The 18,448-nt window shown below is 42.9% G+C and overlaps 1 protein-coding gene and 1 non-coding gene across 2 annotated transcripts in view; both read left to right on the forward strand.

Moving 5' to 3' along the window:
- SH3BGR (SH3 domain binding glutamate rich protein) overlaps positions 1–12,847 on the forward strand; it is a 42,523-nt gene extending 29,676 nt beyond the window's left edge. Inside the window, exons 6-8 of the mRNA XM_031684943.2 lie at positions 7,459–7,488; positions 9,570–9,719; positions 12,460–12,847. Of these exons, the coding sequence (XP_031540803.2) occupies positions 7,459–7,488; positions 9,570–9,686 (147 nt within the window). The 3' untranslated portion in view covers positions 9,687–9,719; positions 12,460–12,847. The remainder of the gene's footprint in view (positions 1–7,458; positions 7,489–9,569; positions 9,720–12,459) is intronic.
- Positions 12,848–14,549: 1,702 nt separating this feature from the next.
- On the forward strand, positions 14,550–14,621 carry TRNAT-GGU (transfer RNA threonine (anticodon GGU)). The gene has a single exon. It is a non-coding gene; the product is annotated as a tRNA-Thr (tRNA).
- The last annotated feature ends 3,827 nt before the right edge of the window (positions 14,622–18,448 follow it).

Genomic DNA, 18,448 nt, shown 5'->3' on the forward strand with positions numbered 1-18,448 from the left:
GGGAGGTAGGTAGACGGCTTAAAGGAAGACCAAGGAAGGAGCCTGGACCCAGGCCTGGAGGGACAGGCCGCACAGGCTCCAACAACTGGTCGTTGTGTTGTTCAGATTAGGTTGGGTTCATGTTCTTTCTAAAACAAGAGATCTTACGGTTTGGTTATGGGCCGTGACGGACTCCCAGAGTATATCCACCAGGAGGCTTTGTGGGGAGCCAACAGGAGCTGAGGCCAAGACCGGGGCTGTGGGGGCGGAAGCCCATGCCAGCTCACATCCAGTCAGGGGAAGGGCAGGTCCTGGCGGAAGCAGGGCCTGTGACCTACTTCTAAAGGGATTCCAGCTCAGGGGCTGCAGGACAAAGGGCCAGGGGGAGACTACGTTGCTAGAAGCACCACGCTAAGGTAGCGGGGGATCAGATAGGCTGCTCATTCAAGGAATTCTGGAGCTGTGGCTGGGAACCCAGGCAAGGTGGAGACCTTGGCATCCAGGGAGCCTGAATAGGGTGGGGTTGCCAGCATCTGACTGAGCTGCCCCTTGGGGCATTTCAGTGCGCTTCTGCCTTGGTCCAGTGTAGCAAAGGCTGTTTACCAAACCCTGATCGTTTGCATTAATACCTATTTATTGTTTCCAGGAGAGGCATGGACAGCTTTTAAAATGACTGGACCCTTGTTCCTAGGAGAAGGAATGTAGTTAGGAAAGGGGCCAAGACTGACGACCCCGCTTTGGAAAAAGCGGGTTGTCATCAGTTTGTCTTTATCCTAAGAAATTTAAATTTGAGAGGAACCAGGGCAGTAAATTCCCTCATATTTGAACACTGCTATTTCAGAATATTGATAATTTAAGAATCTTTGAAGTTTCTGCTTTGAAGAAACACAAGATCTTCAACCTTGACCTAGAAGTTAGGTAGAGTTTCATGGCAGCCTGTATAATTCAGAGATAATAAATTTAAAATGACATACAGTTTACTTATCTTATAATTTAAATAAATCCATGTTTTTATAATTTGAACTTTTCATGAATTGCCTAATGCACTCTTACAGCATTATTGATTTATGCATTGAAATTTAGTTTACTCCTTATAAGACAGAGAGACAAAGATAAAACACATTACACCCCAATCCCTTTTGCCTGGGAGACCAAGAGGAAGGTAGCGTGTTTATAGTCAGACCCTGCCTCCCACAGCAAGACTGGGATTTGCTTCAGAGGCTCAGCCACTGGGCTGGTTAATTTGATGATGTGAAAAGCCATCCAGCCTGGCGATTCTCTTTGTTAATATTTTTTAAAAAAATTGTGAGCCCTTTATAAAGTAAATTATAATCTTGTGACTCCTGTAGAAATTTAAAAAATCGTTTTGTTATTTTTGCACTGGCTGTGATGAAGAAGTAACTAAATAGGAGACATTCTTATTCTGGATGCACAGAGTATTAACATCAGTGACCCATTCTTTAATAATAGTTGCTCTGCGGGAAGATAGATTTTGACTTCTTCCCATCTGACAAGTCATACTCTTTGACTTACTGTAATTCAGTTAAATAAGAAAGAAAAAAAGACCATGATCTGTCAGTGAACATGAAAAACGACATCATCACATGATCAGCTTTGGGACTGACTACATAGAAAACATGATTGAAATTTAAAAAGGAGGCAGAAACGACCTGATATTTAGAATACTCCTTGTGTTTCTGTGCTTCGAGAACCTTCTGTTGGCGTTTCTGGTTTCGGATTGTTTTTCAGGGTTAAGGTAGGAAGGCCGGCCTGGTCATTCGTCCTCACACCTTCCCCGCTGCGCACCCGGGCTTCCGTGGGCTCATTTATGATGAACAGATAGGGCAACTCAAGCACCGTGTTCGACCTTCCTAACATGGGTTTTTAAAGTACCAGTCACATCTTAGTAGGCTTTTCTGGATAATTACTGCCCAGATAAACCCAAGGCTTTTAGATAAAAACTGCTCTGTTGAAACCATCTGGAGAAGATTTCATGGCTTCTTACCTTCTGCTCCTCCCTGCCCATTGTGTATTTGTTTATTTTTGGGGGGAGGTAATTAGGTTCTTATGTGTATGCATGTATGTATGTATGTATTTATTGGGAAGTAATTAGGTTTATGTGTTTATTTATTTCATGGCGACATGGGGAATTGAACCCAGGACCTCGTGCATGCTAAGCGTGTGCTCTGCGCCTGAGCTGTACATCCCCTCCCCCACCACTGTCTTTACACAGCAGCTCCCCGTGCTCCCTTCTCTGACCAGCACGCTGTGAGGGAGGCAACAGCCCATGATATTTGTGCGCTGAGATTTGGTTCCAGAGACTCATGTGCATGGAATGTCGGCGTCAGTGATTCCTCTGGACGTGATGAGATTCCTGCCTGCCGCCCCCCCCCCTCCCCGGGCTGGCAGGAAATTCAATCCCGGCGAGGTGTTTGGGAGACTCAGTCCTCCCTAGGGCTTCAGAGTCATCCTGGCTTCTCAGTGGTGGCGGGACGGGGCGAGGGCTCTGGTTCTTTGTGGTGGTCACGCTGGGATGTGGTTTACGCTGCTCATTGCCGCTGCTGAGAGCTGGTGTCTCCGTGTGGGTCAGGCCCTCTGCCCTGGCTGGGCACCAGCCCTCTGACCGCATTCGGCTGCTCCCTGGGGCAGAGTGCCCAGGTGCTCCCCAGATGCCCCAGTGGTCCCTGACTCAGCCTCTGTATCGGGCGTCACTCCTGGGACACCCACCACCTTCTGCCCGCTTCTCTCTTCCACCTGGCTGCACCCATCTCAGCACCAAGCTCTTCCTTCCAGGGAGCATCGAGCTTCATCGCCTCTCTGAGCCCAGGGTTTTGAAACGCAAGGCCTATCACTTCTTCCCTAGGGACGGGGAACCAGAGCAGGCACATGGCTGTCTTCTTGGCGTGTGGGAGGGACAGTGGCTCTCTTCTCTCTCCAGTTTTCTGTAGTAGGGAGAGCAAAGTGAGAGCTCGCAGCCTGATTCAGCCCACCATTCCTGATGAGGAATGCGAAAGCGTTTTAGCCTTTTATCCTGAAATAGCTACACGCTCTCAGGGACACAGTGCCGAGTCCTGTGTGCCCTTTCCCTGGCGTCCCCCGCGGTGACTCTCAAATGACACAGTAGGAGACGGAAACCAGGAATATCTCTGTTAGGTAGACATACAGACCTTCTTCAGAGCTGGCCATTTTTTCAAGCCTTGCGTTTGTGGGTTAAGAACCATTTTCAAGGGTGCAGTGCTGACAGCTCCCTCCAGCGGCTGGCGGTGTTAAGCCGAGTGATAGAACTGCTAAGTGAGTGTCTGAGTCATGTTCATCTCTGATCTCAACTATTGCCCATGTTCACCCAGCACACACTTGTAGACACTCAGAGGGTGCTATTTTAATGGGGAAAAATGTTTATAGAAGAATATCACATTGATTAAAAAAATGAGAAATGGAGACAGAAACCATGGTCTCCTTTAATGACATGGATTTCCCTGTCCACCAACCCAAGCTTCTGGGGTTCTTAACCACAAGATGCTAAGATGTATATTACCTACTTGTTGACAGGTTGGGGCAGCATTTGGGAGGCAAGATGGTGAACACTGAAAAGACCATTAATTTCTGCCTAGGAAGATCTTACCTGTAGGACTTAACAGTCCCCTCCCCTGATGACCCAGGGAGGATGAAGAGTGGCTTGTGAACAGTACTAGAAAAGTAAAGGAGGAAAGTGGAAGGTGACCTTGGCATCTGGGCACACCCTGAGAAAGGAATTGCAGACGGGGGGTGTCGTGAGAACTTTAGGAAACTCTGGACACATAAAAGATGCAGCTTATTCATCATTGTGTCTGGTTTTCAGCAAGGTCAAAGGTTTTAAAGTTGCATTCTTTCCAACTCAGTGGTCCTCTTCAAAATCTTTTAAGACCTTGGCTTGACTGACTCCATGATTTTGGTCCGTACATCACTTCACTTGGCTTCCTCCAAAATCGGTCTTGAGGATGGTTGCTTAACTGGGAAGTGGGCGTTGGTTTAGGTCCTCAACCAGCTAGTGAGTCTAGGGTTGCATCCGTGTGGTGCCTGCAGATGGAGAGAACCCTGCTCTTGTCCTCAATTTCCAGCCTCCCTGAGATCGGCTGCCCTCCTCCGGTCACTCTGGGCTGGCCCTCCCCTTCCTTTCACACCAGCCACTGCCTGACACTCACCACGGCCGACACCTGTCCTTGGTCCTGGCTGTGTGCCACGTCAGCAGCCGGCCTCCCTGGCCAGGTTCCCAACAGAAATAGCACTGGTGAGGTTCTAAGGCTTCCCACTCCAGAGGCTTCCTCTGACTAGCTTTCTTTGAAGCACAACAAGGTAAAATGATTTTGAGTTGTAGCTTCATCAAGTGAATGGTTCACATCCTGTTCTAAGACCTTGCAAAAGCTTGGCTTAATGGACCACGTGATTATAATGATCTTAAACATAACCTTTTGCCCACATAATAATTTGCTAACCATAAAAATCAATTCAGGCATTATATCTAGATGACTTTTAAGAATCTGCCTAATTCTGATAGTTTACAACGCTGTGAGCTAAGGTTGGACGTTTAAGTTTTTATCTAATTAGTATATCCCACCTCCTCCTAAGAAAGATTTCAGGCAGGAGTGGCATAAATACCTTCATTCAACGTTTTATTGACTGACTGGGTGCTGCCCTGTGCCGGGAAGTCCAGGGACTGGGGATGGAGAAATGAAAATGACCAAATCCAACTCCCAGAGACCTTCTACTCTGGTAGAGCTGGTGATGGTCATATCTAAGATTCTTCAAAGCTTATTTGATTTTTTGAACGTAAGTAGTTCTATGAATTCTGTGAGCAGTTACTTTCTCAAATGTCTCTTTCAAGAAATTAAGGTATATTCAGATATTAATAAAAGTCCTAGTTCTGTTGGTAATTTCTGCTAACTAACCTGTAAAAAGTTGAGACTAGCACTTATAAGTAAGGCCCCCTGCTGCCCTCCAACCTAGCTCTAAGGATCCATTTTTAATAATGTGCTTCTTGTTAATTCATTTGTTTCAGCTGTACACGATTAATAAAAATAATTGGATTTAGAAACATGTAAAACTCTGCACAGCTGATAATTCTGCGTTGCATATCATGAATTTTAATTTGATCTCACATGGATAGGAAAATTAATGTTGTTTGAGATCCAAAGAGTTAATGGCAGACTTTATATGTTTATTTATCCAGTCCCTTAACCCATTCATTGAGCTTGTACCTCGATTCTAGACAGTGGCGGGGTCCTGGAGATCCAAAAATAAATGAAGACACACTTTGTGCCCCAAGGAGCATACAGACTAGTTAGGGAGACAGATAAGTAAATGTTGATTTTGAGAGCCAATAAAGCCTTCTGGGTCAGGAAAGTCTTCCTTGAAAATATTATTTTAAGTAGTGTCCTGGAAGGTGTCCTGGAAAGTGTGGAGGAAGTTGCATGTGACTTGTTGGCTGAAATAAAGAATGATGAGCCTGAAGGGGTGAGTGGGGGCCAGATCATGACGGCCTTTCAGCCAGCCTAAGGTTTATGGATATCATCTTGATAAGGCAAAGGTGGGTTGTGTCTTAGAATGATATCTCTGGCTACAGTGTGGAGAACAGGCTGGAGATAAGGAAGACCTGAGGTGGTGTAACCCCTGGAAGGGAAGATGGAGGTCATGGCAGACGAAGGTCAAGGTGTGAGCAGAATTAGGCGATTATAAAGAGGTGTAATCAACCAACACCTGAATTTGCAGCAAGAGCAGGACCCTCTTTTCCTGGATATTATTTTAACATTAAAATTTGGTGTTGCCGGAATTTGTCTGGAGATCCCAGTGCTGAGAAACCTCTTGGGCTGACTCAACCTGGGCCAGCTGGATCAGGTTTTCACATTTTGTCTTTTCTATTTTTGGCGGGGTGGTGTGGGGTAATTAGGTTCATTTATTTATTTATTGTTATTATTATTTTTTTAATGGAGGTTCTGGGGATTGAACTCACGACCTCAGGCATGCTGAGCATGCACTCTACCCCTGAGCCATACCCTCCCCCCTTACATTTGGTACTTTCCTTGCCAGAATCAGAAATCTGAGAATATTACTCCAGAACTCCAAGACCGTGAGGCTGGGCCAGGCGAGGTGGCAGTGTGGTGGGTCCTCCATCACTTGCCTTCCATGATTCTGCCTTTTCTGTTACTCATCTCAGAGGCAGCGTGGTAGAGTAGGAAGGATACTAAACTAGGAACCAGGAGTCTCAAAATGTTTCCTGGGTCTGTGACATACTTGTTCTCTGATTGTTCACAGATTACTTAAACTCTGTGATCTTGGCGTCCTCATTTGTACGAAGAAGGGACTAAGTAAGAGGGTGTAAGTGAATATAAGATTGCTTTCAACTCCCCCAGTCTAAAATTCCGTGAGCTCACTGCCTGCGTTGTAAGGCCTTAGGGATTTTTAGGGACTGCTCTCCACTGAATTAAAGCAATTGTAGTCCTGTGGCTCCAGAGAGGCTTCTTAGAGGGCCGTTTTGGGGAGGGATGGAGAGGTTCTTACTTCCTTGCAATTTCAGGAGATATCACCTGGTTCTACTACTTTGATCCCGGGGAAAACAGAAATCCCAGTGTGTTGCCAGTGCAGAGACCTGTTTGAGCCTGGGATGGCCTCACCCTTTCTTACCTTAAAGTTTCTTTCTTTAACCAGAAATCAGTGTTAATACTACAGGTTCAGGAATGTTCCCATTTTGTTCTGATGGAGGAAGTTTTTGATCTGCTTTTATTAATTGGTTCAAAACTGAAGCAAAGGCATACTTAGAAGGACACAAAGGCAGAAAAGACAATTTTATTCAAATTGTCTAACTGCTTACGTATGTGGCCTGAATTTCCCCAGATAGCTCTATAGTTCTGCAATATGCTTTGGATATAGAGGCAGAATTAAACATGTAATTAAGCAGTATTACTAATGAATTGTATTTTATCAGGAATAAAAGTGATGAAAATATGTCCTAAATCTTGTGAGATTCCAAAATGCACGAAATAAGTAGGCATTGCTGAGTTATCATATGTTTGCTATTTATATATTTTCTCAATAAACTAATATCTTTAATTTTGATGAAGCATGCATTTTATTATAGTTCACTTAAGTTTTATTTATTTATTTATTAAAATTATTTTTAATGAAGTATAGTTGATTTGCAATGTTTTGGGTGTACAGCAAAGTGATTAATTTATATATATATGTATATATACATTTATTCTTTTTCAGATTCTTTTCCATCATAGCTTATTAAAAGCTATTCAGCATAGTTCCCTGTGCTGTACAGCAGGTCCTTGTTTATGTGTTTTATGTAGGGTAGTGTTGTACATGTCAATCCTAAACTCCTAATTTATCCCTTCCTCCCTTCCCCTTTGGAAACCATAATAGTTTTCTGAATTTTTAAATTCAACTTAAAACTTACATGAACTTCTATTTTTTTCTTTAATTTCTATTTATGGACCTAAGGAAGAAGAGGGAGAGACAGCCACGGAACAGGTACAGTAGCAAACTCCACGGTTGTGCGTAACAAAAACCAGCTTTTAAGTGAGAGAATTGCAGCTTTGGCCTCATTCTCCTTGTGCTTCGTGATATAGAGAAGCTGGTGCAACCTGTGCTCCCAGAACGTCCTCCTCTAGCTGCTGAGAAGAGAGAGATAAAATGAGTTGGAGGCTAATTTATCAAAGGGGAGTGGGCAGAAAAATAGGGAGTTTTGCTCCCTAGCAGGCACTGGGTGAGGAGTCCTTGATAAGGACCTTTAGGATAATTTTCATTAGTTGAGCATGACCACCAGGTCAGCACGCTGTTCTCGGATGGCTGACAACGTGGAAGAGGTGCTACCTGTCACAGTGAGGCATGATTGAGATGCTTACCCGGCTGCTTGCCTGTTGAATCTGCGCTTTATTAGCTGGACACTGGGGAGTTGTAACTTTAAACTTTAACAGGGACAGAATCATGACAATGTGTAGACAGTTCAGAGAGTGTTGGTGGATTCTGGGGGCAGGTCCCAAGTGACGTTCTCAAATTCTCCCTACTCTTACTTCATCCTCTCACGTTAGCTACATCGGAGCTACTTGCATTGTAGTCAAGAGTTTTAAGAGTATTGTCTTTGAACATTTTTGGATTAATCACTTTAAAATTGCTCATTGGAGAGCTAAATGAAAATCGAGAATGCAAAGATATGGAGAATATTGACCCAAAGTCACGTGTGTTGTCTGGGTATTTCAGGGCCGGGTCATCAACATTAGAAAGGGTCTCAGATGTCAAGAGAAACTCCCTCCTCAAACTTGGTGTTGATTTTTGAAATTGCAAATAATTCATGATCTTTACAGACAACTTAGAAAATACAGATAAAAGAAAAAAATAAAAATGGCTTATAAATGCATTTCCCAGAGATAACCACTAGCTACACACCCACACATGCACACACACACATTTATCAAACCTTGATGAGTACACTTTTGTAATCTACTTTTGTTCATGTAATTGATCTATATTTTGGGGGGGATGGTTAAATATAGATTGCTTCATTATTTTTAATGTTATTTCTATCAAAGTAGTCCCTGTTCTTAGACCTAAAAACTATTTTTAGCCTATTCTATACCATGATTCTTTTTTGCTTTTGTCAGTGAAGAACTTTTAATTGGAAATGAGTGACACAAAACATAAAAATAAAAATTCTAGATAGACCCTGTGTCAACGATAGCTGTGTAATGTGTGTATGTACATACACTGACAACAGTCTGAAGGGGAACAGTATGTGCTGATAGCTTAGCTGTTTTACTATTTTTTTATTAAAATTTTTTTATTCTGAAAGAAAAGGGAGTCACAATTGAGGCAATTCTATTATTTCATTGTCCATGATTTTTCATTATAAGTTACAGCTCTTCAATAATAATTCTTCAGTTTCTCTCTTGCTAGGCAAGCTTCCATTTTTAAAAATCCCATTTTTATATATAATAGTAGGACAAACATACTATTCATTTGGAAGTAATTCAGATTATATGTGTTGGTTGCTGAAAGCTTTGGCTTCAAGAAATTAGCTGGTTATAACAAACTATAACCAGCTTAAAACATTTAAAAGCCTCATCTTTTTTGACAAAATTCTATTTGCTGAGATTCTTTTTGTATTTTATTCTCCCATCTGCCTTCTGAATTTTTAAAGGTCATTTGATGAGACTAGTCTGTTAATATGAGTAAAGACTGTATGCTTAAGTGAAATCGTGAAACTCATCAGAAGTAATGCATTGTTCTGCAGAACCATCCCAAATTGTGGGGTCTGTATTTGGGAAGATGATGTCTTTGTGTGTGTGTGTGTGTGTGTTATGTGTTGTGTGTGTATGGGTGTGTGTTGTGTGTGTGTGTTTGGTGTGTTGTATGCTTGTTGGGTGTATAAGTGTTGTGTGTGTTGTGTGTGTGTGTTGTGTGTGTATGGGTGTGTGCGGTGTGTGTGTCAGGTGTGTACGTGTGCCCGGTGGGGGGTGCAGGAGGACCTCTACTCTAATCTGGTCTTTTACGCTCGTTTCCTCACTGTATCTGTTGACCCTGACTCTTCTCAATAACAACGTAATTTTTGTCAGAATGAGACGGAAGAAGTAACAGAGGAGGGAGCAGAAGGGGAGGCAGAGGAAGAGGAGGCTGACAAGGGGGAGGAAGAGGAGCCCGGAGAAGAAGAAGAAGAGGAAGAAGATTCTTAGGCCTCCTCGTGCTTTGTGTGCCTGACTTTCCAGGTAGCCGCGTGGTTCTGGGGGTGAGGACTTGTGTGTCACAGTCTCCTCTGGACCACATTCCACCTGGGGATAGGAGTGGAGTCCAGCTCAGCCTCTTGGTCTGGCTCCCCGAGGCCCTGGGCTGCGCCTTCTGGGGCTGCAAGGCTGGGGAAGCCCGTTTCTAGGGCGCAGTGGTTCATATGATTCCTTTAAAAAAGCCTAACTTTGAGATGAGTAGGGTTTGTTTTGCACTTGTCCCCGCCTCTTCCTCTTTGTTTAAGTGAAAGCACAGGAAATGTCCTGTTGTCCGCGTCCGATCACGTGGATTCCTTTACTGACCAGAACACTTGCATATCTACAGGGGAGTGACAGCTGATGTTCATAATGGTGGCAATAAATTATAACCTAAAACCCCGCGAAGCTGCCTGTTCATGAAAAAAATACTGCTGCTAGAGATTCAGTGATAAGGGCTTGATACTACATTTTCATTTATTCAGTATTCGCCAGAGCACTCAGGTAGGAACACTTTGGAACATGGTGCAGTCACTGTAGGTATCTTTGGCAAGCCTGCTTACCACCTTGTAATTTTAAACTCCTACCGACCGTGAAAAAGAATGACGGCGTTCTCAACAGTCTGGTGAGTGTCACATAAACATATCAATAACGTAATGATAGAGGAGACTGAGGACACAGGGGAAGTGCTCAAATATCATGGACCAAGCAGATAAGACGCTACACAACAAAACACCTAAAGATCACTACGTGCTGTAAAAACATCTGGTTCTAGCCGACACTTAGCCAATAAAACGTTACGTTATTATTAACATTATTTGACCTTACAACCAGATCTGAGGGCAGCCATTTATTTGTTCTCTAGGGCAGTGAAGCTGACAGTTCTTTTTAAAATTTAAAATAAAATACAACTTTTTTTAGTCTCCTTATTGTCCATATTCTGCCTCCACTGAAACACGTAAGACAGATTTTGGGGCAGGAAGGAGAGCATGAGGGAGTAAACACCGGGCACACAGTGGGTCTTCAGTTAAGGTCTGTGGTCAAACTCAGAGCCTTTCTAGGGAAGGATGGACAAAAAGACTCAGCTGGAGAAGGAAAAAGAAACCTTCGAGTTTCTTAAATATCAGCTAACAAATAGCGCTGCTCTGAGTACCAAGGAGCGATCTGAATAGTGTGAACCTCTCCTCTTCATCTCCTTAGGCTTACGTACATAAGCATTAATGTAAAAAATGGTGAATGTGTTTTTAGGAAACCTTGGAGCTGGTGAGAGTAGCCATCTCAATTTGTTCTTGGACCACTGAGGATTCATCACTCCTTTGTTCAGATCGCAAAGCCAGGCTAGCCCATCACTTGATCTTCTTCCACTGGTTTCTCTCCTGTTCTGGACACAGAGACCTTTACTTTAGGGCCAAGTGATTGTCACTTTGGAAGTGATCCCATCTGTTTATTTTTAGTTTTCTTCTGTGGTTACCAGGGAGAAGTCTGTTTTCAGTCTTATTAGCCTCCCTAATAAGGGACCCAGTTTTGACAAAAGAAAAAAGACACATTTATCTTTAGAAATTCTGTCTGAAGAGAGATGAGAAAGGAAAATATATTGATATTCATCATTATTCCCCAAAAGAAAAGCCCAAACAGCAAATACTGTTTAAATACATTTTTAAAAATATGTTTTTCTTCTTCTTCTTCTTACTAATTATAAATTTACTTTTTTGGGGGGTGGCGTGAGGTAATTAGGTTTATTTGTTTATTTATTTTTAAATGGAGGGACTGGGGACTGAACCCAGGACCTTGTGCATGCTGAGCACTCTCTCTACCACTGAGCTATACCCTCCCCCATAAACCCATTTCTATTCACTCTGCTTGTAACGTTCGTTTAAAATCAGGCAGTTTTAATGTGGTAATTAGAAAAAAAGAACTGAATGTGAAATGGCACATTGAGAGAGAATCCTTCACGTGGCCAGGCTGAATTTTTTTTTTTGAAAGGCAAGTACAGTTATGACCAGCACATTTTGCCTGTTTCTCTGATGGTTTCTGGTTTGGAATTTAGTCCCTAATAGTCTGTTGGGAAGTCGACATGTCTGACAGTGAAGGCGTGACTCCGGTACCTCCCTAAGTCCCACCTGACCCTGTGGAGAGATTCAATATCCTCCTTGGAAATGCAACCTGGTGGTGCAGTCATGCAGTCAATGGGGCAAGACACTCCTCTTCCAAAGGCACACCCGCCCCAGAGCTCACAGATATACCAGGCATTTTATTTGAAAAGATGGTTTTCGGGAGAACGTGGCAATGAATGGAACTAGGAAAGATTTCTTGTGTCCTGTGTCTTTAATTGATGCTAAATGAACGTCCCAGGAGAAACAGTGTATAATATGAGATGATTTCCGTCTTCTGTAAAGCTGCTGCTTAACACTGTCCTCTAGTCCAGCCGCGGACCGTTTAAATCTCCTCCTCCAGGGCTAAGCTATATACCCAGCCTCTCCATTTTCCATGGAAACGCAGTGGGGAAACTGTGTTTGGAGATGTCTGCTTCCTTTTGGTGTTTGATGATGTGTTGGTACAGAGAAAAGATAGAAACCTGGTCTGGTTTTCTCCGAGAAAAGCTGAGTTTCCTTTCTTTATGCCTGATGAGTAGTGGTTTCTAGAACAAGAGGCAGTGCTTCCCTTGGTTGCAAGTTAAACAATTAAGTTTGTGGTAAACTTTCTGTCGGTCTTGCACCATCTTCTCCCTAATCTTTCCCCTTTCTTTTAGGAAATCCAAGCCACGAAGCACCATTTCAACTGTCTCCCCAGAAACCGAACTCCACAAAATACTTTGGCTGGAAGCTACCCCCACTCCCTCAGCCCACCCGGGGTTCGCTGAGAAATTGTATGATCTGACACGGTTAGATGTACACCCATGTGTCTACTTAATCATATCAGCATGGAATTAGATGTGCAGATGTCACACGCATCCCTTCATGGGCCTGACATGTGGCCTTTGATTAATTTCTTTTCTTTTTTTTTGCTCTGCATGAATAGACCTTGCTAATACCCTCTAAAAATGATCTCAAAATAGAGAACTTTGTAAAATGACCGAAGTGTTTCCTTGTATGTATCTATGCTTCCTTTCTCAGAATTAGCTTTCCAGAGATCAATCATACAAATAAAAATTAATAGCAAATATCTTGTCTCGAGGAGCATATTTCTTTTTTTCTTTTTTTCTTTTTTTGGGTAAATGGTTTTACCTATTATCTTTTTTAAAATTAATTTATTTTTTATTGCAGTACAATCAGTTACAGTGTGTCAGTTTCTGGCACACAGCACAACATCAAGGAGCATGTTTCTTCATTTATAGTCTCTGTGTAGCCGGAACTCTGTCTGTTGCCAAGTTTGAATTCTCGGTAGAGCTTTTCTGTCTCCACTGGGATGGATGTTTTTTGTGGTGCTGATTCTTTGGTCCAAATGACACTCATTGTCTTATGATGTCATGTTTTGTGTTAGTCACTCTGCTGTGCGTGTTATCTCCGAAGCCTTGTTCACGGGTAGCCATTACTGTCCACCGTGTGTAGGGATAATGGTGTGGACGAATAAATTTGCAACCCGGCATCCTTTGCACGCTTCTCTGCCGACAGGAGTGGCTGCTTCTGCATCTCTTGCCCTTGACTGATTTGCAGCCATGGCTGTGATGTGCAAAGCTTGTGGCTATAATTTTGCCTCCCGGTGCAGAGTGTCTGTTCACCAACAGCTGGTCCAGCCCCGTGACTTGTTCACCAGGTAGATTTGAAGCATTTCTCTGCTCACCTTGCCCCACCTCAGTGTATGAGAGCTATTTTGTCTTTCTTGTAAGATTTTGCTGACACCTCTCCCCTCTCTGCGTAAGTGCTACCTAGCATATTTCTCCTGCTGCAAACATCGCATTTGTACTGTCAGAGGGGCCCTTCTCCTGTCTGTTTTCCTATTTCAGGACAATTATGGCCGTCAACTTGGAGTGGCCATAAACTTTTCCTCCTCCTGAATCTGCCTATTGATTAAAAATTTTTTTTGGTTTTATTGAAATGTAACTGACACAGAACATTGTATTATTGTATTAGTTTTAGGAGTACAGTGTGATGACTTGATGGATGTAAACTGCCTATTGATTTTGCAGCTAAGCATGTTTGTGGCGGTTGGAAATGCCATCCATGGTAGCAGAAGTCGTGTGGATCACGGGAACTCTGGAACAAACAGCTCTTTTCCTGTTACCCTGGTAACAAAAAGAGGCATTTAAAAGAGAATTAAGATTATTTTGTTCCAAATCATTGAAGTAGACAACTTTGGAAACAATTCTCCCTTTGTTAAAAATAGGGTGAGAGACTGCAGTGAAATGGAAATTCATATAGCTGAAAATTAATGTCTCTTTTGTAGTTCACTGAGTTAAATTATGTCCTGTCTGAAAAACGTGCACGGTTTTATAGAAACTCCACACTCAGGTAGGCCCTAAGTGGTTGCTGTTGGGATGGAGACAGTTTATTTAGTGAGGTGCCAATTTTCCTCCTATTTCTCCTGTTTTTAAATGAAAATAAGTATTTGTGCTAATAAGCAAAAATAACAAACCAGGTCACTTATTTAAATTGAACTTTTCCCTATGTTGCCTTTCTATAGTCAGTAATGTTCTAGGAGAGCATTTTTATTTACCCACATTTTATTTTCTTGAAGTTATTATTAAAATGCAAAAATCGCTTATATCAATAATACTATATGACTAGTATCACTTCTCTTCGAGATTTGGTCTCACCTGTCACGCCAACCACCAGTGACTAGTGGGTCCAGTGGCCCAGTGACAAATATGGACTGTGTGATGTCGAAAGATAGTTTAGGGTGGGGGGTGTAGCTCAGTGGTAGAGCGCATGCCTGGTGTACACGAGGTCCTGGGTTCGATCCCCAGTGCTTCCATCAAGGGGGGAAAAAGTGAAAACCACACAGTGAAAAAGAAGGCAAGTGAGGAAAAGAGACATTTCTGACAATACTATTTGAGACCTCGCCTCTTCACGAAATGAACCATTACATTTCCTTAAAAAAAAAAAGAGAGTTAAAAAAAGCTGCATGCTTTATCAATACAGGAAGCTTCTAAAAACTAAACAGCATTATAAATATGTACAAAAGAATAACTCAAAAGAAAAACCCAAGTGAAAATAAACAAAATCCTTCTGCAAAAAAGAAAAGGCCAGCGACATGGAGTAATTATGTGATGACCTGAAGCCAATAGAAGGCTAGAGAGTTGATTTATTAGTCTACAGATGGAACATTCAAAGTAACAGTTTCTTTTTTAATTTGGAAAGCAAGTACACAAAAAACGGAGCACATTTTTCTAATGACCGAACAGTAAATGCTTTCTTCTCCTCATCTGTTCTCCACTCCCCCCACCTCCCCCCAGGGGTTTTCTTGTATTTTTTTTTGGATTGAAATCTTCCTTTGGTTCAAGGATCTGAGATATGAGTTAAGGGGGGGGTTGTGGTTGTCACTGAGTTTTCTAGATCAAATGTGAAAGATGTAGAAAGGGAATGGAATGAATTGCCTACAAAATTCCTTGAAGAATGTTTTAAAATATTTTCTTTAAAAAACAGTGTATAAGTGTCCAAGCTGTGCACGGCTGGTGAATGCAAGGTGACCCTAGTGAGGTGTAATAATAAAGAAGGACCACTAGGTGGTGATGAAAGAGAAGCTTCTTGATACAGTGTTGCTGTCCTGGGAGCTCCCGTGGTACCTACAGGTGAGGGTACTGTTGGGATCAGAAAGCGGGGGTTAGGTATTTGTCCACTGGACAGAGAAAAACAAACAAACACCCTCCACGTGAATTGGTCAGTCAATTAGTGTATCATTTAAAATGCTTTCATCCAAGATAATTAATTTTGGGCAAAATATTGTGCATTGTTAAAAGCTATTAAAACCCATCCGACTCTTTGAATTTCACATCCGTAGGTCAGTTGTCTTCCAGAACTAGAGATCTGGAGGTTGTTTAAAGATGCAGTAATGCTTCCAGGGGTGGAATATTCAAACCGGACAGGGCTCAGCCAGGAGGGTGGGAGTAGCTTGGATGGAGGGGGTGTGGGGGGTGGGGAAGCACGTGGGGGGAACTCATTCAAGTCCAACAGATGCATCTTGTCAGCTCAGGAGTGGAATGCCTCCTCTCACTGACTCACATGAAGCAAACTTACAGTTTAGAATTAAAATTAGGCTGCTGATTATTGTGTTTCACAGTATTTTTATCCACTAGCATTTATTGGGTGCCCATTGTGAGTCAGGCTCTGTATTAAGGGCTCTACGTGATCCCTACAGTAACCCGGTGAGGTAGACATGGTGCCCATTTTAAGGATAAAGAAACTGAGGCAAGAGGGCGTTCAGTACTCGTGTGAGGTCACAAAACTTGGAAATGGCCATGTGGGGACTGAGATCTATGTATGTCCCACTGCAAGGCCAGGACCAGCCTCCCCAGCAAAGCCTTTCCGCTCTGTCCTTGACCACAGCCATGCCCCTGGGACAGTGCCTGGCCGGGCGGAGGGCAGTGTGGGCCTTGTCCTAAGAGCGCCTTCTTCCCTGGAGTCCTCTGGTCCACATAGTCTGTCTTTAGACTCCACGTCATGGTCAAGGTATTCAGGCCCTGGAGGAAGGTGACCCGCCCTTCTCAGCTGTGATCTGTTGTGGGCTGATTTCTTAGTTAATCATCAGAGGGCAATTCCATTCCCTTCTTGCTGTGGCTACCGATGCCAGCCCCAGTTCTAGAGGGATCTGAACCACTGTCAGCCCACAGCACTCTAGAAATTGGTTGGTGGCTTCAGATACTAAGCCTTAAGTTATAAAGAAAAAAACCCTAAAAATTGTCGTCTGCCTTTTCCAGTCTGGTTGTCCTGAGGTGCACCCCACCCACTGATGCTGAAGGATGCACCCAGAATCCTCTGGGGCTTACCTGTCAACTGCTGTCCAGTGATGCACCAGAAGCAGCCAGCCCCTCACGGTATTTGTAGCTGAGAGGATGGTTCCTTCTGGCCCCTTGTTTGGGATGACTTAATAAGGTGAATATGCCTTAATCCCAGGACATGAATTTTAGTTTGCCTGTTTTGTAGCAGGTCACCTTTCTCTGTGGTTCATTATAAAAAACATTTATTTTCTTTGTCTAACCCCTGGAAAGAAACAAAAGTTATCTAAGGAGGAAAATAAAGCTTATATTAAAAAGCTTCACACTCACAGACTAATTTCTCCTCAGATTCTGCAAAAATAAAGCAGAGAAATGCAACCTGGTTTTATTTTTCTCTGAGGACTTCTCCTTAGGTAGTATCTACAGACAGCTTTCTCCAGGCTTTGACTAGATTCATAGAAATTTAAACCTTTAAATACTGTTAGGTCAAACCGACTAGAAATGCACCTTGATGGCGTTTCAGAGTAGTTACACAAAGATTTCTGTTGTTGATGAAAAACTAATCAGTCAATCTGAGAAGGAAATGGAAATTTTTATTTGAGCCAAATTTGAGGATTATAACCTGGGAAGAGAATCTCAGAAAACTCTGAAAACTGGCCCACCAGTTAGAAGTCAAGGTTTATAAGTTTTTCGAGACACAGGGCTGTACATCAAATGATGAATTATTGACAGTTTACACAATCCAGATCTAAGCGTCATCCTAATCCAGATCTAAGAGTCATCCTGTTGGGTGACTTACAAGATCAAGAAGGGATGTTATCTTCCAAGGAGCTGTCTTGCTGATGTTAGGAGAATGTTGCTCTTTATGGTTGAGCAGGTGTTCCTGCCAGTGGGGGAGGTTTGGTCGATGCATGACACAGGTACACAATGCACAGTTGGGGGAGAGAAGGTCAAAGGGCTGTGAAGACATTTTTTGTGTTTAAATTTTTTCTTGTCTTGCCATAAAATAGGAATTTTATTTCACACTGTGCTATCTGGAGATGCTCTGTGCAATACTGAGGTAGGAGAATGGGAGTTCTGCGTGTCTCTGGAAGACACCTGTTGATGGTTCCCCACTTGGCTTGAATTTTTATTACCACGATGGCATCTTTGACCCACTGTGAAGATTCTGGGTGGGGTTCAGACAACAAAGTATTTTTCGAAGCTCCTCAGATGATTAAGATGTGCACCTGGGTTTAAAAAATCCTGGCCAGAAGAAATTTAGACCCTGAGAACACCCAGTTCTTTCTCCCTTACCTGTAGGAGCCAATCAAATGGATCATTCCCGGTGGACTTTTACAGAGGAACCAGTGGTTTTCTAATGCATATTCTTTAAGCCATGGAACTCTTTGGTCAGAAGGATCTGCAGTGTGAAAATCAGACGAGGGAGAGCTGCTCTGAGTATAGTTGTGGAGACCTTGACCCCTATGGGGACTCAATTCAGGGTACAGTTTGAAAACCCTTTGTTTGGCAGTAGATTTTTTTCTTTTTCAATCAACTTCATTGAGGATTAATTTATATAGTAATAGGCACCTGTACTGTTTTTGCAACACTAGCTGTTGGAGGACATGGCTGGCCGGTGCTGAGGGCGGTAAAAGAATTTACCAAAGACAAAGAAAAGTTTGAGAAACAAAGAAGAAGTTTCATAGACACGCTGCTAAAGGCAACAGTGGGCCACACAGATGAGAGGTGTCTGTGTGAGCACCGAGGGTGGATAGGGGAACAGACTTTCACTGGCTATAAGTGAGGTAAGAGAGTTAGTGTCTGTGAAGAGACAGTGGGATTTATGACTCCGATAAGGAGGAAACACGGGCTGAGACAAGGCAGC

The sequence above is a fragment of the Vicugna pacos genome, chromosome 1 (assembly GCF_048564905.1).
Source record: "Vicugna pacos chromosome 1, VicPac4, whole genome shotgun sequence".
NCBI lineage: Eukaryota > Metazoa > Chordata > Mammalia > Artiodactyla > Camelidae > Vicugna > Vicugna pacos.